Source organism: Acomys russatus, chromosome 17 (genome assembly GCF_903995435.1).
Source record: "Acomys russatus chromosome 17, mAcoRus1.1, whole genome shotgun sequence".
Lineage (NCBI taxonomy): Eukaryota > Metazoa > Chordata > Mammalia > Rodentia > Muridae > Acomys > Acomys russatus.
Window position 1 is genome coordinate 41,578,180 of NC_067153.1, and position 27,745 is coordinate 41,605,924.

Genomic DNA, 27,745 nt, shown 5'->3' on the forward strand with positions numbered 1-27,745 from the left:
CCAGGCATCTGATGGAGGAAGCAAGGCATCTGATGGAGGAGGCCAGGCATCTGATGGAGGAGGCCAGGCATCTGATGGAGGAGGCCAGGCATCTGATGGAGGAGGCCAGGCATCTGATGGAGGAGGCCAAGCATCTGATGGAGGAGGCCAGGCATCTGATGTAGGAGGCCAGGCATCTGATGGAGGAAGCAAGGCATCTGATGGAGGAGGCCAGGCATCTGATGGAGGAGGCCAGGCATCTGATGGAGGAGGCCAGGCATCTGATGGAGGAGGCCAAGCATCTGATGGAGGAGGTCTGGATAGTGGCTGGAAAAGGCCTAGGTACAGGAGGGGTCCTCAGGCCTCACTGCTGCTGCCACTGCCTCCTCGGCTGCTGCCTCGCTCCACCCACACAAGGCGAGCCTGTTCCTGCAAGATACGGCCACGCACCACCTTGGCCAGCTCTTCTGCATGGCCCCATGCATGGGCAGGCACTTGCACCCAGGAACACGGCAGTCCCCAGAGCCACTGTTCTGAGCTCCGGCACTGACGGAGCAGCTCTGAATCCCGCCAGCCTGGCCGGCCCAGCAGGCCCCTGGAGAGGAAGAAGCACATGATACACATTGTATGTATAGACATACATGACAGACAATACACATAACACACACCAATACATACTGATATACAATACATGTAACACACACCAAAACATACTGATATACAATACACACATACAACACATGATACAACAAAAGCACGATATATATATGAAACATGATACATATATAATACATAATATGTATTGTATGAGGCATGCCTGACATGCATAACAGAGACAAGATACACTTACAGTGCATGACATACAAACACATGTTTGATACATGCATATCTATGAGACACATAGTATAAATGCCTATGATACATACATACACATGATATACAAAATATGGACCTAACCCTCTCTAAAGATACAAACTCATAATTCATACACACAATACAAACACACAGACAGGCAGCAGATGCAGAGACAGAGGCTTCCCCAGGGGGCGCCCACACATGGCCACCACTCACCTGATCTCACGGACGTTCTTTTCTGTCACCTCCACGTGGATGACTATGGGGTAGACCTCACTGTGCACCAACTCCCGCACGCCCCGTGCACCCAGCTCCAACAGACAGTGCTTCTTCTCGGAGGGATAGACAGACAGCTTACTCCTGGGCCCACCTCCCCCGCTGCGCCCATCCTGTCACCACCTCCCACAGGAAAAGTCCTGCTTCATGAGCAAAGAACCAAAGACTGGAGACCCAGGCTCATGAATGACCTGGAGGAAGATCAGATCCCAACTTCCCCACCAGCCACCTCCCTGTGGCTCTAGCCAGCAAGCAGGATAACAGAAGTTCAGAAATGAGGATGCTCAGGTAAGAAATACCAGCCCAAGCCGGGCATAGTGGTGCACCCCTTTAATCCCAGCACTCGGGAGGCAGAGGTAGGTGGATCTCTGTAAGTTCGAGGCCATCCTGGTCTACAAAGTGAGTTCAGGACAGCCAAGGCTACACAGAGAAACTCTGTCTTGAAAAACAAGAAGGAGGAGGAGGAGGAGGAGGAAGAGGAAGAGGAGGAGAAGAGGAAGAAGAAGAAGAAGAAGAAGAAGAAGAAGAAGAAGAAGAAGAAGAAGAAGAAGAAGAAGAAGAAGAAGAAGAAGAAGAAGAAGAAATACCAGCCCACTCCTCAGGTGATTCCCAAGAGTTATTTTATGGTCCTGACCCAACTACCCCAGGGAGGTGATGAGAAGCCCAGCAGGACACCCAGATGCTGCCTCTGGGTCCCAAATGGCACCTACCTTCCCAACAGATTCCTGGATGGCACGGATCCTGCTGCCCAGCCCAGGAGTGGCAGGCCAGGCCTTTGGGGCTCCAGGAGCTGAGGGTGTGCACTGTTCCTCTCCAGAGAGGCTTTCTGTGGACATGCAGGACTCAGGGCCACAGGCTTGGCTACCCAGTGCCACCAACATGCACACCCCTTACCCCTTACCTCCCAGCCAATCCACTCACCCATCTAGATGGCAGGCTCACCTGCAGAGCACACTTGGAAGTCCAGCCTGGAGCTGGGCAGATCCAGCAGGTTGCGGATGAGCCGAGGAGCCAGGCACTCAGGCAGGAGGACCACGGGCCGCAGGGCAGATACCAATAGTGGTCGCACCAAGCTGTAGGGCTTGAGGCTTCGCTCTAACTCTACAGAGGAGAGGGTACGGAAAAGGCACTTAAAGCCAACACCTCCTCCTCCTCCTCCTCCTTCTTCTTCTCCCCCTCCCCCTCTCTCTCTCCCTCTCCCTCTCCCTCTCCCTTTCTCTCTCTCTCTCTCTCTCTCTCCTCCCTCCCCCTTCTCTCTCTCACCCACAGGCACTCACACACGACCAGAAAAGAGCAGGGACTCTTGGCAGAAGGCATCTTTCTGATCCTGTCTCGGCTCTGCCCCCTACAGGTCACTCCCCCACATAGCACTTAGGGAGAGGCTTCCAATGATCTACCAGATCATGTGATTCGCTGCTTTCAATGTACCACTGACTTCCCAACATCCCAGGGCAAAGGCCACAGCCTCCCAGAGGTGAGAATACAGCCTCTGACTGTGCTCCTGCTTTAAGCTGCCTGCCTTGTGAGGGCTTCTGCCTGCAGCTCAAAGCCATGCATCCGCATCTGTCAGCCCAGGTAACTTCCACTAGCCATCCCAAGCTCAAGTCACACCTTCCTAGGTCCCTAGCACATGCTACACGGCACCTCACTCTAACTACATTGTCTCACTACTAGAGAGGAAGCCCCTGAGCAAGGGGTTGCTGAGTGTCCTGGACTTCAGACCGTCTCTCCACACCCACTGCCCTCCAAAGTCACCACCCACACCACGTTCCTGTGACTGTACATGAACCACGCCTCCTGTCAGTAGGCTCCTCTTCCTCTTTGGGGGCCCCAGTTGAAAGGGGCCTCTCTCCCGAAACCTTCCCTAACCTCTACATGCACGGTACCCCTCAGAAGTGCCACTTCCTCATCTGGCTCCTCCCCAGCCCCTTCCTCTCCTTGGTGTGGTGGCTGGTGCCGATGTCAACCCTCATACACACATACACGCACCGTCACCTGCCAAAGGGCTATCTTCCATCCATCCCACCCTCAGGGAGCCTTGTCAGTCCAGACTGTTCCCACTGCCAAACCAGCGGCCACTCAAGAGGTACACTGGGCACCTGAGCAGTGGGGCGGCTCCCCTGCCCTCAGATTCACCTGAACAGAGCTCTGCAGGTGGCTGGTCCGCTGAGTCTCCTGCAGTGCCCCCTGCAGGCTTGGGCCTCACCAGCCCCAGGGCTCGCTTCTTCAGCTGGGAACACAAGGACGGAAGATCCGCTAAGCACAACCCATCCAGCCCAGGGAGTATCCTGCCATTGCTGCCGTCCAAGCTCAACATGTCTACATATAGCTCACCCACCCCAACCCATCCCCCACCTATCCCTCCCCAGCCCAGCCCACCCACAGGCAATGAACTAGCATCAAAATCTTGAGTAGCCCAAGCCTGACTCCTACAATGCAAACACAGGGGGCGAGCACTAGGCCCCAGACATGCATGGACTCATAGAAGCTGCTTGCTGTCCAGAAGGCAGGAGAACAACTTCCAGTAGCAGCAGAGACGCAAGCACAGCCACATGGCTGCAAGCTCATGGTAATATGCCTGGAACACACACTCGCTGGCAACTCTCCAGCAATGGGGTCTCCCAGGGACCTTATCAGGGAACCTCACTTTACCACTTTACAGTGGTGACCCAGCCCAGGGTCTGAAAAAGAGAATCTTGCTGTTCTCTGGCGCATATTCCTGAGCACAAGGCCCATCCCATCCCATTCCATCTCTCAACCATCCTGCCCAGGAAAGCTCACGCTCTGTCTCCTAGGCACGCAGTAAATCCATTAAATCTACACACATTGTAAAGTAGGACCCCTCTTCTCTTTCCTCAAGGATGACAAAATACTCAGCCCGCCCCTCTGCCTGGACACCAGCCCATTGGTCTGTCTCTGATGCCATTCCTTTCCCGCCACCCCTACTTACATTGCTTCGAGGACTTCGGTGCCTGCCAGATGGCAGCCATTTTTCCTGGACTTCTAGGAGCTGCTGAGCTCTGTGGGAAGAAGATGGGTCACACACTTGGAAGAAAAAAAGCAAGCCCGAATCTCTTCCCCTCCGACTCAAGGTGTCACAGAAGGCAGCGAGGGAATCCGGGAGAAAGAGAGCTACCCACAGGGAGCCCCCCCGCCCCCCGGCTTCCAGCATCACCTCTGATAATTGGGCACAGTGCCCCGGTCCAGGTCCCGTAAGGTGAGGGGGTCGACTCGTGTGCAGAACCATTCCTGCCTCCGCTTGTATGCTGGGTCCACTAGCCGTAGGATCTCTTGGGCTTTCACACAAAGGGCGTGGGGATCCGCCCGCTCGGGGAGGGAGAGGTTGGCTCGGATGTAGAAGGGCTCGGCACCCGGCCCTTTTGCCCAGGCATCCAGGGCCTCATGGAAGGACTGACAGGCTGGGTTTGGCACGGTAAGGAGGACACAGGAGGCTAATGAGGCCAGGGATCAGCTTCAAGGGACCCTCTATAGGCCTGGGCTGCAAGGACCTTCTTCAAGTGAGGTACAGAAGAGGTCGGGATTTGCTTGAAGCTCCCTAGTCACTAACAAACAGCGCCAGGAGTCAAAGCCAGCTCTCTGGGTTCCTAATACAATGTTCCTTTCACAACTAGCCATTACTAAATGCAGAAAGAGGACGCATGCACCCACAAAAATGAGGCCACAGCCCTGCAGGGCACTGGGACATGGGCTTCTACATCTGCTTCTGGGCCCTTCTATTCCTACCCATGTCCAAAGCAGAAAGGAGCCCTGACTGGCTGGGTCTCTTGAGTTCTACAGGTTCTCCCGTAGGCCAGACTCTCACCCTTTGAGTCCAGCAGGAAGGGACATGTAGAGCCATGGTTCCAGGGCAAGGTCCTCTGCTGAGCCTCAGCTTCCAAGCCGGCCCCCTCCAGGCCACTGCCTTCTGCCCTTGGCTGAGTTAACCCAGGCAGACAATGAAAGATTTTAGGGATGTAGCTCTGTCATCCTGCCCTACCTCCCACTCTACCAAATCAAGATGTTATTCACTGCAGGCTCAGGTCAGAGCGACTTCTACTTCAACCAATCGCCACCCCACTCCCCCACCAAAAGCCCCACCCACAGATGCTGCCCCCACCACCACACCCCAACTGATGTCCACCCTTGTTAAAGCAGAACTCTTTATCCTGAGATGGGGGTGGGGTAAGGGTGGGGAGTGGGAGGGGTGGTCTCACCTCCTTCTGTTCTGTCCTGGCTGACCCAGGCCCAGACAGCACCCTTCGTACCACGGCCCCAGACCATCTGTCCCCAAGCCCAGGCAGGCTATCCGGACTCTTATCCTGAGGCTCCAGGCCCCCAGGAGGACTCCAGCCAGACACTCGGATGGCCAGAGACCTGAGAAAAAGAGGAGGGAGATGGGAGTCAGCACTGTGGCGATGAACATGGAGAGCACCCGTGACTCTGCTGCCTTCGGTCTCATCCAGGGCCAGGGACCTGGAAGTACCCTTGTCCGCACTACCCGCTCCCCTGTCTGGTCACACTGCCGCTGCTTCAAAACTCAAGCCAGACACAGCCTCTTCCACCCCCTTGTCCCCACCCCTACCCCAGCAGCACCTCCTGTGCCACGTTTTGTATTTCCTCTTCGGTTCTGCCCATTTCAAAGCCCTTCAGGGCCCCACATCTGTAAAATCCAGCCTGTAGCCCCAACATCAAAACCAGTGTCTAGCACACTGAGGAAGAACTACAGCCTGTCTAGCTCACAGGCCCTGGGGGGGGGGGGATCCCTTAGACTCTGACCTGGATGGGGCTAAGAGCAGAGGGTAGGGAAGATGGCCCTGGGCCACCTCACCATAGGGAACAAAGGTACTTTGTGACAGTGGGCGGGGCCTCAGGGGTGATAGGAAGCTTGTGGCACAAAGTACAGATTTAAAGAAGGTTCGATACTAACAGTGGCAACAAAAGCAGCAAGAAACACCAGGTGCCGCACGCGCATGTCCAACCCATGGCACACAGGCCACCCTGGATAACAATCAGTGGAGTCCAATCACAAGATCTTAAGTTACTTTAAACATTATGAGATTTTTATTTTTTGCCTTTTTTTTTTTTTTTTTTTTCCGGTAACTCAGTTGCACAAAATATAAACTATGCAGATAACAACCTCATGTTGAAATGTTGTAGTCTGGACTCACCTGCACTAAACTCTATCTAAAGCATGCCCTGGACTCACAAACTGGCTGCCTGTCCATAAAATGAGGGTGACAACAGCAACCCTCTGCCCCTGTGAGTGGGAGGGTCAAATGACAGTGGTGAGCAGGTAGGTGGCCGTGGAATGCCACCAGGGCCCTGACTAATTCTCTTCTCACCAGAATAGGATACAAAATGCAATCTTGTGGCGCACACCTTTAATTCCAGCACTCGGGAGGCAGAGGCAGGCATAGCTCTGTGAGTTCGAGGCCAGCCTGGTCTACAAAGTGAGTCCAGGACAGCAAAGGCTACACAGAGAAACCCTGTCTCAAAACACAAAAACAAAACAAAAAAACCCAACATCAACAACAACAAAAATGCAATCATGATTCCTCTCCAGTAAACTGGACCACACTCCATCTCTTAGGCAGGCTCTCAGGTACCCCAGGCTGGCTCTCTATGTAGCTGAGGATGACCTTGAACTTCTGATGCCTCTGCCTCCCAAGTGCTGGGATTACAAGTGTGCATCAGCATGTCGGGTTCACACAGTACTGGGCTCTGTGTACTCTAAGCAAGTACTCTTTGTCAACTGAGCCACATCCCCAAGCCTGGACCTTTGTCTCAGGAGCCTTTGGTTTCAGGATCTTCCAGGTTTTTCTTACCTAGATGTGAGGTCAGAAAAGCGGAGAGAGCAGAGTGCCATAGAGGGAAACAGCATCATGGCCTGACTAACCACTGAGGCCCGTGTCCCACCCCTCAGGCCCGGCTCGTCCCAAGCCGTCTAGATGTGAGTGGAAATGTGGCACTATGCCCTCAAGGGAGGTGCTCGAGACCCTCTGGCCAGGCCAGTGAGATTGCTCAGCAGGTAAATGCCTCAAGCCTGGTGGCCAGAGTTACACATGATCGAAAAGGAGAGCAAAATCCCACACATTGTCCTCTGACCTCCATACTTACTCTATGGCGCACATGCCACACACTCACACCCATACCCACATTAAATAAACAAAATATAATTGAAAAAAAAAGCCACCACTCTGGCAATTTCCTGTTGTCATGTAGGACTGAGGACAATCCCATTGGTCCAGGTTCCCCAACTGTTGCAAACCCACAGACCGTGGTCATCATCCCTAAGTGCTCCAGACAGCTGCTCTCAGTTTCCTCCCACACCTCTGCCGACCCCACAACCTAAGGACTCAGTTCTGGCACACCTCCTCTGGAACATTGAGGACAACCACCCCTCCCAGGGTCCCCAAAGGACACTGTGACTTCCCTGAGCCTCACAAGCAGCCCACCCTAAGCACTTGTCAGTGTCTGGGACCAGCCTGGGGCTGGGTGCAAATAGTGTGCAGAGATCCCCTAGTTTGGGACCTCAGCAGATTCAGAGGAACGGGGAGAGTAGGGCACACTAGCTGATCCTGACCCTGTGTGAGACTAGGGCACTGGGGCCTGAGAAAGACAGGGGCTCTCCAACTCTGAGAGGGGCTCCTAGCCCCTCCTCTGCCATGTCAGAGAACCTGCCACTTACTTCTACCAGCAGTGAGTGATGATGGCTCTGTAGCCGGGGAGTGTCCTTGTCCCAGGGCACTGTGGGATGGTCTCCAGGGTGTACATGGGACTGATTTGTATCAGCTAGGGACCAGCTGCACAGACTAGGAGCATTAATGCTTCTGGTAATGATGCTATCGTGTTGGTAATATGGGAAACTGAGGTACAAAGAAGTTATCGTGCCAGGTGTAGTGGCAGCACACGCTTTTAATCCCAGCACTCTGGGAGGCAGAGGCAGGTGGATCACTGTGAGTATAAGGCCAGCTTGGTCTACAGAGTGAGTTCAGAACAGCCAAGGCTACACAGAGAAACCCTGTCTCAGAAAAAAAAAAAAAAAAAAAAAGAGGATGATGAGGAGGAGAAAAAGAAGAAGAAGGAAGAGAAGGAGGAGGAAAAAAGAAGTAGTTATCGTTTGCCAAGGGTGACACAACCAGTGTGTTGGAGACCTGGACAAAGACTGTTAGAACTTTCTCTATGTATAGTCAGAAGATTCTAGAGATCTCTAAGACCATGTAAGGTCCTGAAAGACAGGTGCAGGGCCCTGCTGATTTTCTAACTCTCTCTAGACCCAGTGCCTCACATCATTCTTGGACTCCCTCATCATCTCCCCCACACAGTCATATGTCCAGTCATCTTCTAGCTCTACTATACCCACCCAGTGCCTGACTGCCCATTGTCCCTGCTCAGCCCTGTCCCCTAACACACACATACGTACACACACCATGCAGGGAATTAAGATCAACAATCATACAACAAGAAGTCACTAACCTCAACTCTGGCCTCCACACCTGTACACACATGCCAGCACACCTGCACATACCTGCTGGCACAGCTGCACACACATACCGGCACACCTGCAGACATGGGCCAGCACACCTGTGCATGCATACACTCCCATGGTCTACTACATTGACCATGTTTGCTTGCACACACACACACACACATACACACACCCATATGGATTCTGTACAGCCACTGTAGTAGCTAGAATACCCAAGAATGAGCCAGGTACTGCTTAATTCAGAAACCCTGAAGAAAAAATAAAAATTAAAAATAAAAATAAAAAAGATCCCAGAGACAGACATTGTCATAGACCGACATCACACAGCAGGGGACACTGAGGCACTGGGAAATACACTGGCCTTCCCAAGCCTCCAGGGTAGCAATGAACAGCAAGATTTGAACTTAAGACAATGGATACTTCTTCCTATCTTGCCACAGTCCCATCCTGGGACCCCAGTGGGTCTCCCTGACCGGCAGTTAAGTAAGAGCCTGTCCCTTTCTCCCTCAGCCACCAGAGCCCAGCCTGGTCTGTATTCTTCCTCCAATGCCCTCTTCCCCAGAACAGCAGCAGAGGCGGCCATGGTGATCACAGCCCAAGCCCAGGAGGGCTGGGCCAGGCATTCGTTCCCAGAACTGCATCCTGGCGCCCCCTGGAAGGAAGCCAGCACCCTGCTGCAAGCCAGGCTGGAGGAAGGGCCACGGCAGGCAGGAAGGGAGGCACCTCCGCCCCTTCCCCCATCAGCACGTCCTGCAGAGGCAGAGACAATGTCACCCTGGGCCCACTGCCGACACTGGGATTGCAACAGGAGCGGAGGGTGGAGGGTGGGTGGGTGGGTGGGGTGCTGGAGGCCTGGCCAAGCTGCCTCTAGGAAGTAGGAGGCCTCTGGGTCCTGCTCTGTTTGACATGACAATCCCCTACCCCAACCCCATCACACAGTGGCTAGCACTCAGTGCTTCCTAAGTGTGACCTGGCCCCTGAAGACAGTCCTGGTACCTCTCAGCTGGGTGCCTTAAGCAAATTCATTAGTGTTTTGTAATTTATGAAATAGGGACAGTGAAAACAACGCCTGGTCCCAGGAGTTAACCAGCTAGTGACTGCCCTGGCGTAGAACGGCAGCAGCATCCTCCCAGCCATCTAATTCGCACAAGCCAAAAGCCACGTGTCCTCGTCCGAGTCACAGAGCCCACTGGGACTCGTATGACCTCAACTGTCATGTTCCATCTCTCCTTCTTCCCTCCTCACGGACTCCAGGCCGTTTCCCGGCCAACCTTTCCTTTCTAAAGCAGCTCAGAGTTCAGAGGTCATGTGGGGGCAGTGGGGCAGGGAAGCTATCTTTCTCACCCACCCCACCACCACCACCCCCAACCCCACCCCATGAACAGAGTGGGTCATTTTCAGGGCATCCTGCTCCAATTTTTGTAACTTCTGTTTGGGGTTTGTGGCCACAACAGCTACAGGGGCTCTTGTGGTGGCCCTTGCCATAGTCAGTGGCTCAGGTCCTGCCCACAAAGAGCTTGGAGCAGAGAAGACTAGCAGAAAGGAAGCTGGAACGAGGGCAGCAGAAGCAGCTAATACTGGGCCTGGTAGAGCTGGACGCTTTGTTCACCCGAGCCAGAAATTTCTAGACACCCACATGAAAAAAAAATCACTGTTGCCTTTAGCCTGTGAGGAAACTGAGACCCCAGGAGCTGGAAGCAGCCAGAGCTCACATAGCACAGACAATGGTAACAGGGTTTGAATCCAGGGGCTGCCACTGTCTGAAGATCTTAAGGTTCACAGATGCCTGGAACAGAAGTGTGGTCCGCCGCCTCCCAGCTGAGCCCTCGACCCTACACAGACGCAGGTGACACCCAAACCCTACCCCACCATCCTGGAGAACTGCATACCTATTGAGGAGGTCCAGGCCACAGCCCCGGGCCAGGAGGCCTTCCGGCTTTCCCAAAGGCCACACGCTGTCAGAGGATGATGATGAAGAGAGGCCAGGGGACCAGGGCTTAAGGGTCACGCTCCCTGGGGAGGAAGAGGAGGTCAGGAGTTTAGAAAACAGGGACAGCGACAGCTGAAGGCGATGAAAGGGGGTTTGGCAGGCTAGGGCCAGGGCCACGGGGTGAGGCTCCAGTTTCCTAAAGGAGGAAGAGGTGGGCAGGAACTGAGGGGCCCCACGTGGCATACCCAAGAGCAGGTGTGAAAGCAGGACCCTGTTTCTCACGAGCCTCCAGTGCAGCCTTCCAGACTGCTCAGGGGCACAGACAAGCCACAGGGAAGGGAAGACAGGCCAGAAGAGCAGACAGCACAGCCAGGCATGGTGGCGCACACCTCTAATCCCAGAACTTGGGAGGCAGAGGCAGGTGGATCAATGTGAGTTCGAGGCCAGCCTGGTCTACAAAATCAGTTTGTCTCAAACCCCACTCCCCACCCTGTCGCAAAAAAAAAAACCAGACAGCACACAGGATCTAGGTCAGATGCAAGAAGATCCCCCAAAGTGGGCCTCCCCCAGAGCCCTGGCAATTACCTGTGATATCCGACATGCTGCTAAAAGACCTAAACGGAGAGGAGACAGGGGTAGCAGATGAGACCTGTGGCCCTTTGCCCCACCTCCTGCCTCAGTCCTCCAGCAATCAATGACCAGGACCCAGGCCCAGGACACCCAAGACACCCAGCCCCCTAAAGCCACAAGGCGAGGAGTTAAGTGCCTTGATCCACAACTGGCTTGTCCTTCGATGCCACCTCCCCTGATCTCTCGCTCCTTGGCTCCTTCTTGTACTTCCGGAGCTAGACCACCCTCCTCACCCCTCTAAGAGCACATCACTTCACAGCGAGCCTGTGGGCACCGCAGCTTCCTCCAGCCCAGCCTCCCATCAGGAGGCCACTCAGAGGGGGAAGGCAATAATGGGAAGGGACCAGGAGACAGGAAATCCCACATCCTGCTCTGGCCATTACGGATGTGGCTGGGTTTCTGACCTGCCTGCTGCTGCTGACTGAACCTGGGGCCTGGCTTTCTTGCCTTGGGTACCCTGCCCCTGGAAACTTTCTCTGTATCCCCAACCTGAGACAAACCAGGCTTCTGGGGTTGAGAATTTGATATCTCAGGCTGCCTCCTGTGACTTTCCCACCCGAGTGCTGGACTCCAACTGTGCCCACTCTGCCCTTTGGCCTTAGCCTGACCCGACTTGGTTCCTCTTTGGACCTCACTATTTCTAGGGCTCTGACAGCTTCAGGGCAGCCAGGCGAGGGGACTGCTGGTCCTGCCTGATTCTGGCAGCTAACTGGGGACCGTCACTGAGGAGCTCCTGTTGCCCACCCCCACCAGCAGGTTACCTCTTAGGGGGCTCTGGGTCGTCCTCACGCTGCCGGCGGAGAATGGAGCCGGCACTGGGTGGAAAGGGCAGAATGGAAAGCCGGTTGATCTCCTTCTCACTGTCTGTGGCTTCCTCCTGTAACCCCCAGGATAAGGCGCTGTCGTATCAAACTCACCCACCCCAGCCCTCAGCTCACAGACAGGACCTGAGGCCCAGGAAAAAGGAAAGGTATACAAGCCTACAGTTGTACAAGGGCTCCCCACACCTGCGGGCCCTGGGAGACGCTTAGCCAGTGAAGTGCCTGCTGAGCAAGTATGGATCCCCAGCTCCCACACAAAAAAGCCGGGCATGGTGGTACGCACTGTAATCCCAGTGAGAAGCGATAGGGAGGCAGAGACAGAAGCATCCCTGTGGGTTGTTCGCCAGTCAGCATGGCCTACCCAAGAGCTTCAGGTGCCAGCGAGAGATTCTGTCTCAAAAAGAGACGAAGTAAGGGCCAAAGAGATTGCCTCACTAAGATCTTGTATTGTTCTCAGAGGACACAAGTTCTACTCCTGGCCCCGACATCAGGCGCTCACAACTACCTCTAATTCTAGCTCCAAGAGGACCAGACATCTCTGGCTTCTGAGGGTACCCACGCTCATGTGCACACACCCACACACACCCACACACAGATGAGCACACATATGTATAATTAAAAATAAAATTAATAGCCAGGCATGATAACACACTGCTGTAATCCCAGCACTCAGGGAGGCAGAGGCAGGTGGATCTCTGTGAATTTGACAACAGCCTGGTCTACAAAGTGAGTCCAGGACAACCAAGGCTACACAGAGAAACCCTACCTGAAAAAAAAATGTAAAAAATAATAATTTAAAGAAAAAAAAAAAACTAGGTGGACTGCTCCTGAAGAATGACACCTAAGGCTGACCTCTGGTCTCCACATGCATACACATGTGTACCAGCACACATATGAACATGCAGAAACACCTGCACATACAAACACACATTGGGAGGGAAAAAAAGATTCTCAACCTCCCTGGGCCTCACTGAGCTTGTCTGCGACGTGCAATGGCTGGCAAAATGAGCAAATGACACGCTGGCAACACAGGAAAGTCCCAGGGTTCCCTGTGTTTGGCATAGGTGATGTCTTACCGAGGTGTGGGGCTCAGATCCCCCAGCTTCTCCTGTAGCTTCCGGGCCTCCCAGTGGGGACGGAAACTCGCTGAGGCTCCAGGTGCTGCTGAGGTTGGAGCACAGGGAATGGGAGGAGGCACAGGCCTGCCAGAGGGTGAGGAGAGGGAGGAGGGGTGAGCAGGCAGAACCCAGGCTGGCCACAGGCAGTTCTGCATACCTGCCATGTGCCAGGCAGAGGGTGCCAGATCTGGGCCTTCACAGAGCCCACGCCTCAGAGGGGCACAGACTACAAGCCAGCAGAGGAACAAAATCACCCCAAAGGTGAGGACAGCAGAAAGAATGTGTTCTGGGCACAGAGCACAACTGAGGCCCCACCCTGCCTGGCACTTCAGTGCTTTCCAGGCAAAGTGGGACTTGAACAGTAGACTCCGGGGTACTAAGTAGGTACAGTTGGGAAGGAAGATCTGGGCAGATGCACATACAAAGGTCCTGAGGCAGGACCACAACAGAGTTTAGGATTTGCAATACTGAAACCCACAGAACCAGGCTAAGTGGGTGGAGAGACCCTACTAGGCCCGGGTGGGGCAGAATTGGTCTGTCTTTACGTCAGAGCAAAAGCCAACGAGGTTCTGACACATAAGTGATCACACACTCATGCCTCTTCCTCCTACTCCTCCACAAGTTCATCACAAGTGATCAAAAACAGGGAACAGCAGAGCTCCCGACAGAGCCCAAGGACCACTGGTCTGATTTAGCAGGGCTCCAGGCTCTGCACCAGTACCGCCCGAATGTGTGACCTCCAGCAGCCCCCTGACCCCCTCTGGGCTCCCTCACTATGAAAGGACAGGACCAACTGTTCTCTTGTGGGACTTCGAGGCCTAGACTAGACTAGACTAGCGGCCTCTGAGAGTCCTTGGCATCCAGGCTTGCAGAGTTGTCTACAGTCAGATCAAACCATCCTGCATGCCAAAGCAATCAATCACAGAAACCCAGAGGCCACCCTACAACCTCTCAGCTGCAATCTGACCACGTTCCCGCCCAGCTGAGGTGCCTCAGTAAGGCCCACATGTTCCCAGCCTGGCTGAAAGCTCACAGCGGAAGCCCAGCCTTAAACCCAGCATATTTTTTTCCCCACAAAGCAAGGTTCCCCAAGTCCCCAGCACCGCAGTCCCAGGGTGCTATACTTCTGGCCCCACTCACCTTGAGACAGGAGCCCCCTTGCGTCCTCTGCAGCTGTGCCTCCAGCATGGCCTTGGTCCCCTCCAAGCTGGTGACTGTGGTAAGCAGCTTGTCACGCTCTGCCTCTAGTCCCCGCACCTGCTTGCGGTACTGATCTTTCTCAATGAGGCTCTGGGAGTACTGCAACTGGATCCGGTCTCGGCTCTGGATTGCCTGGAGAGAGCAGGGTAGCCAGGCTCTGAGGGAGTCATGCTGGCTCAGTGAGCTGGATGGAACAAGGATGGTGCTGTCGCCTGTGGGGTGCTTCCTTTATGAGGACCCTGGGTCTGTCATCAGCTCATTTCATCCCTACATAGACCAGGACTGTGTTTCTCAACCTGTGGGGTTGTAACCCCCTTGTCAAACCTCTATCTCCAAAAAATACTTACATTATGATTCATAACAGTAACAAAAATTACAGTTATGAAGTACCAGTGAAAATAAGTGTATGGCTGGGGCAGGCTCACCACAGTATGAGGGACTGTATAATAAAGGGTTGCAATGTTAGGAAGGCTAAGAGCCACTGAACAAAGAAGAAGACTGACCACTGGCCTCACCTGCATGTGGAAAAGCAACACCACTAGGGCTACAGGTTGCCCTGGCCAGAAAGGCCAGAGTCCAAGAACACTACACCCTAAACTTAAGATGCTTTCTAGCTGGGCATGGTGGCGCATGCCTTTAAACCCCAGCACTCAGGAAGCAGAGGCAGCCAGAGCTCTGAGTTCGAGGCCAGCCTGGTCTATAGGATGAGTTCCAGGACAGCCAGGGCTACACAGAGAAACCCTGTCACAAAAACAAACAAAAAGCCACTTTCAGGAGACCGGCTGTGCACCTAACTTTAATCACAATAATTGGGTCCCTACAGGCACCAGGAGTCCAACCCAGCCCGGAGCAGCCGATGCTCTTTACTCCCGTGAAGATGAAGTCCCTGAGAGCTAGGCCCAGGTCCAGGCTTGCCCACACTGCATCTATGGGAGCTAGGATCAAAGGCCTGGGGGCTGGGAGTAGTCTGGTGGCCCCACAGCACCAGAATCACAATGCCTGAGATGGCACCCGAAAGCTACATTCTAAAGGCCCCCAGGGGATCCAGAGGGCCATTCCAACATGTGTGGTAGGAACACAGCCTCCTGCCCTGCTGACCCGAGTGGACAGGAACATAAAGGAACTGGTCTGAGGTCCTCAGCCACGCTGCAGCCCTCCCAGGAGACAGGCCTGTGACGCCAAGAACACAGGCCAAAACTGTTGAGAATTTCTCCTTCAGCAGGTCCCTCTGGCACGCTGAGAACTGGGATGCGGGAGGATGGGATGAGGGCAGGGGAGCTCAGACCTAAATCGGAACTCTGAAGTACTCAAAGAAAAAGGCAGAGCGCCTGATTGCAATCTGAGGACTGCTGTGTGCTTTACCAAGGGTCTGGGCCCTGCTGCAATGCTGCCTGCTTGCCTGTGCAGCCATCAGCAAGGCTGACGCTCTCTGGGCCCTGTGCAATGAAAGGATCAGAGCAGAGTCTCTGGGAGACTGAGAGTCATCTTGGACCAGTGGGCAACTGAGGCCCGTATTTCACAAGCCAGCACACCCGCAGGCTTGCCTGAGTATACGTGAAACACTTACCCGTCTCCCTAGCCCCCCAGCCTCATCTCAACTCACCAGCGCACTTTTTCATATATTTTTTTATTTAATTTTAATTTATGTGCATTGGTGTGAGGGTGTCAGATCTTGGAGTTATAGACAGCTATGAGCTGCCATATAGGTGCTGGGAATTGAACCCGGGTCCTTTTAAAGAGCAGGAAGTGCTCTTAACCACTGAGCCATCTCTCCAGCCCTCACCAGTGCACTTTTAAAGTCTCCCAATCCTACATCTGTGATGGGATGAGGGGTTGCCAGGCAGCAGGCTGCAGCTCACCTGGTCTCGCTCCTTCTCAATCTCCTCCAGCTGGGCCAGCACAGTGGCCATGCGGTGCTTATAGAGGTCACAGTCCTTCAGCAGCGTCCGATGTTTGAGCCGCAGATCTTCCATCTCTTGCAGGTACTGTGGGCAGGGCAGGTGGGCCAGCCTCAGAACACTAAAAACCCAGGAACAAGTGCCCACCTCTCCCAGTAGGATTTCCTCAACCATTATCTTTGTCCCACTGAGCTCAACTGCCTAAGTCGTAAAATGGGCTTGATTGCTCCAACAGCATCCTCCATGCTGACATTGGTCTCCCATGGAAACTTCAGCCTGGAGTCCCCTTTCTTAAATATTTATTTATTTATTTATTTATTTATTTATTTATTTATTATGAATACGGTGCTCTGCCTGCTTATACACATGCAGGCTAGAAGAGGGCATCAGATCATATTATAGATGGTTGGGAACCACCATATGGTTGCTGGGAATTGAACTCAGGACCTCTGGAGCAGCAGTTCGTGCCCTTAACCTCTGAGCCATCTCTCCAGCCCGGAGTCCCCTTTCTTTTCTCCACTCCTTCTCAGCACCATGGCCTACAGCTGTGTGAACTGCATTGATGTGCACCCTGTGTGCCCACCTGCTAGAAACACCCTCTCCAGGAGTGGAAGCCTTGGAGTTGAAGACTTATTTTTGTAATTTAGTGTTAAGGATGTATATACGTGTGTGTGTGTGTGTGTGTGTGTGTGTGTGTGTGGTGTGTGTGTGTGTTTGGTGTGTGTTGGTAGGGGGTATGTGCACATGAGTGCAGATAACAGATGGGGGCAACTGACATGGACCTACCAGCCCCTGGGAGAAACCTGACATGGGTGCGCAGAACTGAGCTTGGGTCTGAACCCAGGTCCTTCTGCATACTAGGCAAGCACTCTACCACCAAGCTAAATCCCCAAACCCTGCGGGTTGTTTGTTTTGGCTTTTCCTTTTATGGATTCTTAGACATGTTTATTAACAAATCTGCAATGCCCAAATAGGCCCACTGACAAACAAGGATGAATGAACCGAGTGCCTGCTGAAGACACCAATGGAAGGCTGTTGGGGTACACCGGCAATGCCTGGCAGTATCCCCCTCCTGCATTTAGCAGAAGTCGGTGGATTGGAATGGGGGTGGGGGGAAGACAAGCAGTGGCCCCTACCTTGTCCCGCAGTTCCTCAGCCCACTGTAGCTCGCCCTGCACAGCGTGCAGCTTCTGACACAGCTCCTGCCTGCTGTCCTGCGCCTCCCTCCAGTCATGCTCCAGGATGTCCAATAGGATGCGTTCAGATCCTGCAGACCCTGGCCGGCTCATCTCCTGCAGGGTAAAGTGGGAGGCCACCTCAACCCCTAGCCCTCCAACCCACCTTGGGCACATGGAGAAAGGGAGACATATAGCTCTCAATTCTCGAAATCAGCCAAATGTCTCTAATCCCAGGCTCGGTACCTGGGCCTCAGTCTCCCTACTTGGAGAGTGCCCTCTACAAAACAGATGCAGCTCAGGGAGGAAGTGGAGGAAGGTGTGCTCTGAGCTCAGCCAGGACCATGGTGGTGAACAAAACCCTAGCCCACTCCCACTTGCTCTGGCCACACACCCAGCACTCTTCCCAAGACCTACCCCCACACCTCCAACTACAGGATTCAGCCACTGGGCCCACATCTCATCAAGCACCCCAGACCCCACAAAATAAACAACGTTGTTCCTTCCACAACAGCAAGTCCACACTGCCATTGACTTAAGAGAGGTCACCAAGAAAGTCCTAGAGCCACCAAGACAGACCTAGGGGTCCCTCAACCATTTCAGGGTCAGAAACTTTCTTCACAAATTCCAGAAAAACCAGGAGTGGTGACCCAGGAGACAGGGACAGCACTCGGGAGATGGGGACAGGAGGATGGAGGAGTTCAAGGCCAGTCTGGGCTATATACTGAGACCCGTCTCAAAAAAACCTAAGTCTACCAAGCACAGTGGCTCACACCTGTAATTCTAGCACTTGGGAGGTAGAGGCAGGAGGACTACCACAGATCTGAGGCCAGTCTGTCTACATAACCAGTTCTAGATCAGCCAGGACTACAGTGAGCCCAGGTGCAAACAAAACGACCACAACAGGGGAAACCAGGGCTGGGGTGTATGTAAGTCAGGGCCCTGGGCTTGATCTCTAACACCTCATTTTAGGAGGTATCAGGACCCTTTCTCCAGGAAAATGCCCACATACACTCGGGGGTGCGGTTTTATAGGGTTCAGAGACTTCTGGAGGTTGGCTTCAGATCCCAGACTGAACCCCCAGGAAAAACAGGATGCTAAGGGCCCTCCACTGAGAGCTTCAGGTGAGAAGTGGGCCCCCGCTTGTGTCAGCCTCTGGTGCTGCAGACCTTCCTGGAGCTCCCGCATCCCCAGCACCAGGGTCCTACCTGCTGCAGACCTTCCTGGAGCTCCTGCAGTGAAGCCATCAGCCGCTGGTTCTCTGCCCGAAGCTCAGAGAGAAGATCCGCACCATCGGGCTCCTTCTCCTTCTCTTCGGCCCCAGGCAGCAGCGGCCCCCGGGCCCTCCGCAGCAGCGCACACTCTTCCTCCAGCCGGCTGACTTTGAGCTTGAGCTGATCCACCTGAGGTCCAAGACACAGGCGTCAGCCTGGATGGTACCCATTAGAAGCTACCTCAAGGACCCATTAGAAGCCACCTCAAGGTGTCCCCAGGTCCCTGGACAGCCCAAGCAGGGGTTTCTCTGAAGAGGAGCCAGGCTGGTCAAATATGCAAGTAATAGGGAAGAGAGAAAAGAGCAAAGCCAAGGCTAGCCTCCCAGGGACAGACACGACAAGACGCCCTACATATAACGCACAATTAGGCCAATGTCAATATGACAGAGAGGAAGGCTACTAGAGAATAGGCATGGGCCCAGCTCTGCTGAGCTGAGGGAGGCCTTGAGCATGGCATGCCCCTGGCCATGCCTCTCTGGAGGTCCTTATCTAGACCAAAAGGAGGAGAGAGAAGTGATGGGCCTGACTGCCTCATCCAACCATTAGCCGAGGACTGCCCCTCCAGCCCAGTAGTAGCTCACAAAGGAACTACGCCCATAATCTCAGCACTCAGGAGGCTGAAACAGGAGGCCTGGCAAAAAATCAAGGCCAGCCTGGGCTAAATAGTGAGAGCCTGTCTTTAAGCAAATGGATGAGAAAAGAAAATCCTTATGGAGGTTTTCTCCAGAGAATTGCCTTGCTGGCTTGTGTGCAATACCCCCGCGCCTGCCCACCCCCCATCTAGGTTTAGGCTTCAGTACTTACCTTCTGCCTGTTATCCCACCACCCTAAACAAGCACCTCATCTCCTCTCAGCCTCAGTTTTATCATCAACCCCAGCGGCCTGTCCCCTCCCCCTGCCTCCCAGAGCTCTTAAGAACTGAAGAAGACAATGACAGGACAAAGCAGGCTGTGAGGCAACCACCAGTGAGATACAGCCACTGTGGAGCTTTAAAGAAAGCCCAGAGCCCTGGCCTGTCACCAGCTCAGTGTGGGAAGCCAGAGCCCGACCTGGGAACTGGGGTGGGGATGAGGCAGCTGGTGATAGCAACTTGGCCCAAAGTCCGACACGCATGGTCAGTTTGCTGGAGAACAGTGTTCTTGGCCAGGGGTGTTAGCCAAATGCATGTGGGATCTGGGGTGGCCAGGCTGAGGGAAGAGGAGCAACAGGTGCAGGCCATCAGTGAGGTCACTGTGAGGGACAGACCACAACAACCTCTGGTGTTCTAAGACTGTCCTGGGCTAAAGAACAAATGCCGGTCCTCCAGCTCCCAGATCAGAGCCCACATACACACCCGGGTCTGAAGCTGGGTCAGCAGCTCCGCAAATTAACAGTCCACTCCTCCTCCACAAAGACTCAGAAAGTCTTGACCACCCCCCCCACCCCCGCATTCCTTTCCACTCAACAAAACATGCTTTGTGACCCATCGGAGAAAGACAGCTGGTTTCAAGGGCCAGTCTGGCCACACCCTTCACAGCAAACCGCAGCTGCACACCCAGGTTCCTGCCCGACCCTCAGGCCAGCCAGCTTCCCCAATGTGCGTGCGGTGCGGGCAGAAGGCAGGTCCCCAGGCAAGCCCCAGGAAACTGCGATGCCTTTAATCCCAGTGTACAAACTCCTGAGCACGAAATTACAGTGTTCGCTCCTTAAATTTATGTTGCTTAGAAATAACAGCTCATTAACTTTGCACCCTATAAAACACAGTATTAAATCAGCCACCACAGACACCTGTCCACGGTGGGAGGAAACCAAGCTGCTGAGGCTGGCCCCATTGGCTGTGCTGGGCGCTTCCACCTGCAAGGCCTCTTTAAACTTGAAGACAGGAAAAGCTCCAAGATGTGCAGGTGGATGTGGGGGTTTCTCTGCTCATCTGATCTCCTCACTCTCTACCCATTAAAGGCAAGCGCAGCCACGGAAGCCGATGCTCCCATCCATGCGCACCACAGATGGCAAAGAAACCTTCCCCTGCATCTTCTTCAGCCCCCAGGCATTCCGGAACCCCAGCAGCTCCCCACCCCCAATGACCAGACACACACAGGACATCTCCCAGTCACACGTGCGCAGATCCAATTCACAAAGAGGATGCCAGCACACAGCCTCTGGCAGCCCAGCTGGGACAGTGACCATCAGGCTGCCTTCTCTGAGGTGCAGGGGGACCCCTTCAGGGAAAGCCTGACAAAGCCCCCATGCCAGTTTCAGAAAAAAGAGGAATAGCTCTGGGGAAGAAAGAAGACACCGCCCCCCGAGTCCCGTCGCCCCTCAGCAAGGCAGGCAGCAAAGCCTCTTCAACCTCCGGATGTTAGGAAAGAGCACTAAACAACCTTTCTGTGCCTCAGTTTCCTCCTCTGGCAATGAAAGCCACAACAGCATCCAACCCCAATGGGGAAGTGAAAAGTGTGCATAGAGCAAACACTCAGGACGGAGCCTAGAACTCGGGGGCACTTCACAATGTCAAACCGTCCTCATAGTGACTTGTTACTTTAAGGATGAGGAAACTGAGGCACCGAGGATGAGGCCTGTCCCTATGTTAACACTGCAACTGAGAGCAATCTGAATCTCCACTTAGCACCAAACACGAAGCAGATATTCACACAAAGGATGGTCAATAAACTCTTGACTGCTAACACACTACCAGCACCTCAAGTGGGATGTCAGCAATCTGAGTCCCCCCTCTACCCCCAAAACACTGGGCCAGCCAACACAAACAAACCCAGACAACAGTGCCCCAAAGACCCATAAGCTTGAGATGTAATATGAATAAATTAATTTTTTTAAATTTTTTTAAAAGACCCATAAGCTATCCATGACCCCCAATACCTGTGTCATCACCACCAACACTAAAGCCAGGCTTATCAGGGAAGACTCCAAATACCAAGGTCAGAACCCACAGTGAGCTCTTTCCTAGAGGGGGGCCTGCTGGGTGCTGCTGGCACAAGACCTCTGACCCACATAGCTTCTCGGTACTTGGAACAACACACAGTGGTCATCAAACATGGCAGAAACTCCATTTGGAGTTCCAAGGAAAATGAAGGAGAGTGAGAGACCAGTTCCATCCCTCAGCCTTTGAGAGACCCTCAGTCCTTGAAAAGCAACCTGGGGATCTGTTGGGAGAGGCATCAGCGGGAGTTCATGAGCCAGGAACAAGCAGAAAGGCATGCCAGGAGGAGGCCTGTTTGGGTACCGGGCAGGTGCAGTTCATACGTAGGCTCTGAGACCTGTAACAAGCCTCTTTACCAGTGTGGACCCCTGCATCTGTTCTGGGGAATGGACCTGAACAATGTGCCTGCATTGGTGAGGATGAAATAAGGCCACTCGAGAAACCTGCGCTGGGTAACTGTCATGGCTGAAAGAATACAGGCTCAGAGCACGGCCTCTGCCCAACGCTCTGCACCTGACATTCCGAGCCCTGACCTCACTGATTCCTTACAGGCCAGAGTTTCATCACTTTGGCACTACTGACATTCAGAGCTTTGTAAATCTGTGGTGGGGCTATCCTTAGCATGGTAGGGCATGTGGCGGCATCCTTGTCCTCTACTTACTAAGTGCTAATGTCATCGTCCTAGTTGTGATAACCAAAACTATTCCCAGAGGGTAGGGGTATGCCTCGGTACAGTACTAGCCTAGCACGCACAAAGCCCTGGAGTTCCTAGCACTACATAAACAAGACTCCAAGAACTCCAGCATTTGGGAGGTGGGTCAGAAGTTCAAGGCTATCCTCAGTTACATCTCTAGCTTAAGGCCAACTGGGGATACTTCAGACTCCGTCTTAAAATAATAATAATAATAATAATAACAAAATAAAACTATTCCCAGAATGGCATTATGTGTAGGCATAATGTTATTCTGCAACACGCATTTTTAGAACTACCACTAATGCAAGGCACAGTGTGGTGCACGCCTTTAATCTAAGCATTTGGGAGGCAAAGTCTAGCGGATCTCTATGAGTTCAAGGCCAGCCTTGCTCTACAAAGCAAGTCCAGGGCAACAAGGGCTATACAGAGAACCCCTGTCTTTTTGGGCGGGGGGGGGGGGGGGGGGTGGGGGGGGAGCAAACAAACCTGTCACTAACAGTCATGTGCTTTGCGTGGGTGTCTGAGTACAGAACCAGTCATAACGTACAACGTACGCAGTACAGTGTGAACACAGAGTGGTCCAGGACTGATGCTCAGTCAAAATCAGGTGGGTGATGACTCTGAAATTTGTACTGATGACCATGTTGCCCCACTGCCCGCCCCCTCTCCCCCTCTCTCTCTCCTCTCTCCCCCATCTCCTCCACCCTACCCCACTGTCTCCCGATGGCTTACTGCAAGCTGCAGGTCTCGGCTACGCAGCACAGCTGAGTTCTTCTCCTCGCTGAGTTGAGCCAGGCGCATGGCAATCATGTAGTTCTCATCCTTGAGTCTCAGCAGCTCCAGGCTGCCCGCCTCCCAGTCCTCCCGCAGCCGCTGGCAGCGCTCCTGTGCCGCCTGCTGCTCCCGCAGCCGCTGCTCCAGCCCTGCCCGCTCCTCCTCCAGCGCCCGGCCTCGGGCCTGCAGTTGCTGTTCTCGGTGCAACTGGCTCTTCCGAGCTTCGCGAAGCCTCCGTACCTCAGTCATCAAGAACTGAGTCAGGCCCTCAGGCCCTTCCTCGTCTGCCAGAACAGGGGGAGGAAAAGAATACTCAGGAGGGTCAAATAAAATCCAGGGAGATGCTGGACTTCACAGAAAGAGTCTAACCATAAAATCTCTAGAGGAAAATTCTGGAAGATATCTTTGCTATTGTTGGATAGGAAAGGTCTTCCCAAACAAGGCATAAAATCCAGGAGTTATGAGAGGATAAAAAGTGAACAAATCTGTATTAAAATAAAGTTAAAAAACAAAACAAACAAAACAAAACCCCTCTGGCTAGGTAGCAGTGGTACACACCTTTAAACCCAGAACTGCTAAAGCAGAGGCAGGTGGGTCTCCAAGTTCAAGGCCAGCCTAGTCAACAGAGTTCTAGGACAGCCAGGGCTACACAAATAACTCTTATCTCAAAACTCCAAAACCAAAACACAACTCTGAAAAGTGAAAGAGATAACAATGTTAAAGAATAAGCCAAAAAGAAAAAGAAAGAAAAGACTCTAGTGGGACTCAAACCCATAATACATAGAGTTCCTACAAAACAACAAGTGAAGCAAACTAAATAAAAACATAACAACAACAACAAAACTAAACCAGTTTCAATCCACCAGTAGTAACAGTGGCATCAATTTATTAGCTTCCTTCTCTTTTTTTCTTTTCTTTTTTTAAATTTTTTTATCTTTTGTTTTGTTTTGTTTTGGGTGTTTTGTTTTTGGTTTTTTTTTTTTTTTTCCTTTCTGGTTTTTTGAGACTGGGTTTCTCTATATGGCCTTGGCTGTCCTGGACACCCTTTGTCGACCAAGTTGGCCTCGAACTCACAGCGATCCACCTGCCTCTGCCTCCCAAGTGCTGGGATTAAAGGCGTGCGCCACCATGCCCGGCTAGCTTCATTCTTTATACTACACAGTGTATCAACTTATTTAACTGTACTGCACTATAAAAAATAAATACCACTGCTCTGCCCATCTTGTTTAACTACTGTTCATGAAATAGTAAACGATGAACTACATCACTTAAGAAAATACAAACCTGGCTTTCAGGTTTGTATCTTCTATGTTTTTGTTTTTGTTGTTGTTGGTTTTTTATTTTATTTTATTTTATTTTTTTGAGACAGGGTTTCTCTGTGCAGCCCTGGCCATCCTAAAACTCACTCTGTAGACCAGGCTGGCTTCGAACTCACAGAGATCCACCTGCCTCTGCCTCCCAGCACTTAACTGTCTGGCAAAAAAAAAAAAGTTTCAAAATCATGTTCAGGATTTATAAAGGTACAGCAAAGAGGACCCTCACACTCTGCTTGGGGGTGGGGGGACGCTATGGTCATAAAACACTTAAAAGTCATACATTTTTTTAGAAACTCCACTCCATAAACTCTCCCCAGCTCGGAGTAGAACTGCACAGGGCTGCCCATAGGAGGAGAAAACGTTACAGAACCAGAAACAACCAAGTTGTCCACCACCGAGGGATTCCACAAACGAGCAATGTCACAGCATCACTCAGACCCAGGTCTTATGCTGTCACTTCAAACAATTGGGAAGCAAGGTCCCAAGTAACCGCTCAGACAAGGAGCCTTGCCAACTGTCCCAGAAAAAAACGAAAAAGACACAAGGTCTAGAGGTGTCATCAAAGCCGGCTTGCAGCTCACTACGTAACCTAGGCTGGCCTTAAATTTGGTCCTGCTTCTGCCTCCTGAGTGTTGTTACAGGTGAACACCACACACTGGGCTTGGATGTCTTATTACATCTGTTTTATTTGGGGGTGGGGGGTGGAGAGCTTGTTTGTATGTGGACGACAAAGCACAACTTTCAGTAGTGGGTTCTGGCCTTCTACTGTGTGGGTCCTGGGGGGATCAAACTCGGGTGGGCAAGCTAGCCACGGAGCCATCTCCCCGATTCTTGCTTGTTTACATGAGGCACTCTAAACTGCGAGAGCAGCCATACTACAATTCGAAAAGATTCTTCAGGAGAAAGAGTGAGGCTAAGCACGTGGACTCTGAACTCTGGACCCAGCCTACCCTCCACCTGCGGTGGGGCTCTGGGTAAACTTCTGTGGTCTGTGCCTCGGTTTATCTGTCCAACAGGTATAATGAGAGACGGTCTCTGGTGGGCGGCTAGGGTAAGAAACCTCTGCCCTGGCGGTGAGGCCGGGGCACCCACTGAGATTGCTCACCCAGGATCATGGAGCAGCGTTGGGCGGGCTCTTGGCCGGTGAGCAGTGTGAAGTGTTCTGGGTAGTAGAATTCCAGCGCTTCCAGGAAGGCCTCGAAGCCCCTCTTGCCTCGGCAACGCAAAATATCTATGAGTCGCCCTGAGGGTAAAGGTTGCAGCAGGGGTCAGATTGAGGGCTTCCCCAGTGCCCCTGCTCTCCACCCCCACTGTGCTCCAGGACGCACGTTCCCCAGATTTTTGGGCTGTGACACACACAGGGGCCTGTCCCAACACATCAGTGAGCAAAGCTCAGTCTGTCCTGGCTAGGAACACCAGACCCTTCCCACAGCACCTGCACTGCAGCAGGTCCACAGCAACCCCTATACATACATACATACATACACACACACACACACACACACACACACACACACACACACACACACACACACCTGTGCCTTATCCCAAGCAAAATACTCTCTTTGGCTTAAGACCCCTGCCTTAAAAAAAACTGATTCTCTAAGTGGTTTCGCTGCCTCACAAACGGGACAGAGAGAACCAGAGAGGTCAAAGATCGCAGGAAAGATCCCACAGGGCTCGCCATAGGCACCAGCAACCACATCCAGCTGTCTGCTCCAGAGAGGGCCTAGCAAGAACCCTGGCGATAGCGACTGCGGGCTCACCGGTGCGGTTAGCTCGGCACGGGAAACGGTAGGTGCTGAGCACCTCCTCCTCGTCCTGTTCGTCTAGGACACGGCACTGGCGCAGATACGGCGTGAGCTTGGCCGGGTTCAGGGCACGCGTCAGCCGGTGGCGGACGCCCTCGATCCGCTCCCACAGAGCGTCCTCTTCGGCCTCCGACCCCGAACCGGCCGCAGCCTCCTCGTCGGCCTCGCCCGCGTCCGCCCGGCCCTGCATGGCCCCGTCCTCGGAGTCTGCAGGCGACAGGCACGGTGGGCACGGAGCCGCGGCCATCGCACCTGGGCGTCGCCCGCGGGTCCCGGCGCTATCAAGCTCGGTCCTCCCGTGTCTCCAGGCTGTTCTGTCTGCACCTTCCCAGATCTCCGCGCGGTCCCGCCCAAGTCATCCCGGGTCCCAAGCTGTCTCAGAAACGTGCTTTCGGGTTCCCACAGTGCCCTTCCCGTGTCCGTGTCCCTCTGTATCCACGCTCCGTCCGGCCCTTGTCCTTCAGACCGCACTTACCACGGGCGCTGCAACCGCCCTGGGCTCCCTGCTCCGTGCTCTGCCGACGGCTTCGGCGGCGGGACGGGGCGGTGCCCTCGAGGTCATTGGCTCCGCCTCCAGCCCCGCGGCTGCCCCGGCCTCCCCACATCGCCTGCGCCCCGCCGCGCTCCGGGCCGTCCTCCCGGCGGCTCTCCCGGGCCGGCCGCGCCTCCCCACTCCCCCACCCCCGCTTCCTGTTTCCCGCCGGCTCTCCCGGCCTGTCCTGGCGGGGTCCGCACGGCCCGCCCACACCTGCCCGGCCCCCCGACGGGGCGGGGCTGCCACGCGCGCCGCCGCAGCACACCTTGCCCTGGCCACGAGCGCAACAGCTACCTGCACCCACCACAAGGTGCAGCCTGCTACCCTGAGTCCCAGATGCGACAAGTGTCCGCTGCGTTAGCCACACATGCCCTGCAGCAAACAAGTCACACCAACTCAGCCGGCTCTGGGCTCGAACCTCACACACAGACAGACCCTCACCACACCCACTTTAACCTGAATAGTACACACATTTTGCCCAGAGCCACATACTTGGGCATAACCCATGTCCATCTTTCAGGAAATAGCTGTAAAGTGTGGGACAGCGCCTCAGAAACCGGCAGAACTCACACACGTGTCCATCTTCTTGGATAATAGCTTTACAGTGTTGGGCAGGTCTTACACCCCACCTCTCAGATGCCTCTCCCTCCCCAAACACCCTGTGTGCAAGCACTTGGAAGACCCAAGTCTGCTGTGATCCTCTGTGGCTCAGTGTTGTAATTACTGCATCCTGTTCCCAACTAAGCCTCTTATCTGCCAGTGACCTGGACAAGGGCTTGCCCCTCCCCAGTCTCAGTGTTCCCAAACACACTGCCAAGAGCTTGAATCTTCCACCAAGCTCAGGAGGACAGCCTGTGTGGGCAGCAAAAGGGAGGGGTCATGGGCACTTTTCCAATGAAGGGAGTCAGTCCTTTCAGACACCAGACTGCACCTCCCTTCATGGGTGAAGTTGATAGCACTTAGGAACCGGGATGCTTGCATTTCTGAATGGCTGCTCCTTTTGTGGTTAAAGTCAATTACATTTAAGAAAAGCAGCATCAAAACTCCCCTCCA

At 53.6% G+C, this 27,745-nt stretch overlaps 1 protein-coding gene across 2 annotated transcripts; it reads right to left on the reverse strand.

Moving 5' to 3' along the window:
- Card10 (caspase recruitment domain family member 10) lies at positions 1–26,768 on the reverse strand. 2 transcript variants are annotated; one of them, XM_051159937.1, is made up of 21 exons: positions 26,633–26,768; positions 26,113–26,364; positions 25,452–25,589; positions 22,989–23,314; positions 18,580–18,774; positions 17,333–17,488; positions 16,158–16,283; positions 14,239–14,430; positions 13,057–13,182; positions 11,921–12,036; positions 11,115–11,143; positions 10,489–10,612; positions 5,325–5,484; positions 4,934–5,045; positions 4,286–4,529; positions 4,061–4,130; positions 3,247–3,340; positions 2,053–2,211; positions 1,821–1,936; positions 1,051–1,163; positions 1–574 (listed from the first exon to the last, which is right to left on the reverse strand). In XM_051159937.1, the coding sequence occupies exons 1-21, from the start codon at positions 26,760–26,762 to the stop codon at positions 337–339; spliced, it is 3,216 nt and encodes a 1,071-aa protein (XP_051015894.1). In that variant the 5' UTR covers positions 26,763–26,768; the 3' UTR covers positions 1–336. The 2 variants fall into 2 exon arrangements, with proteins under 2 accessions (XP_051015894.1, XP_051015893.1); XM_051159936.1 differs by having other exon boundaries at positions 1,051–1,166.
- Between the last annotated feature and the right edge of the window lie 977 nt (positions 26,769–27,745).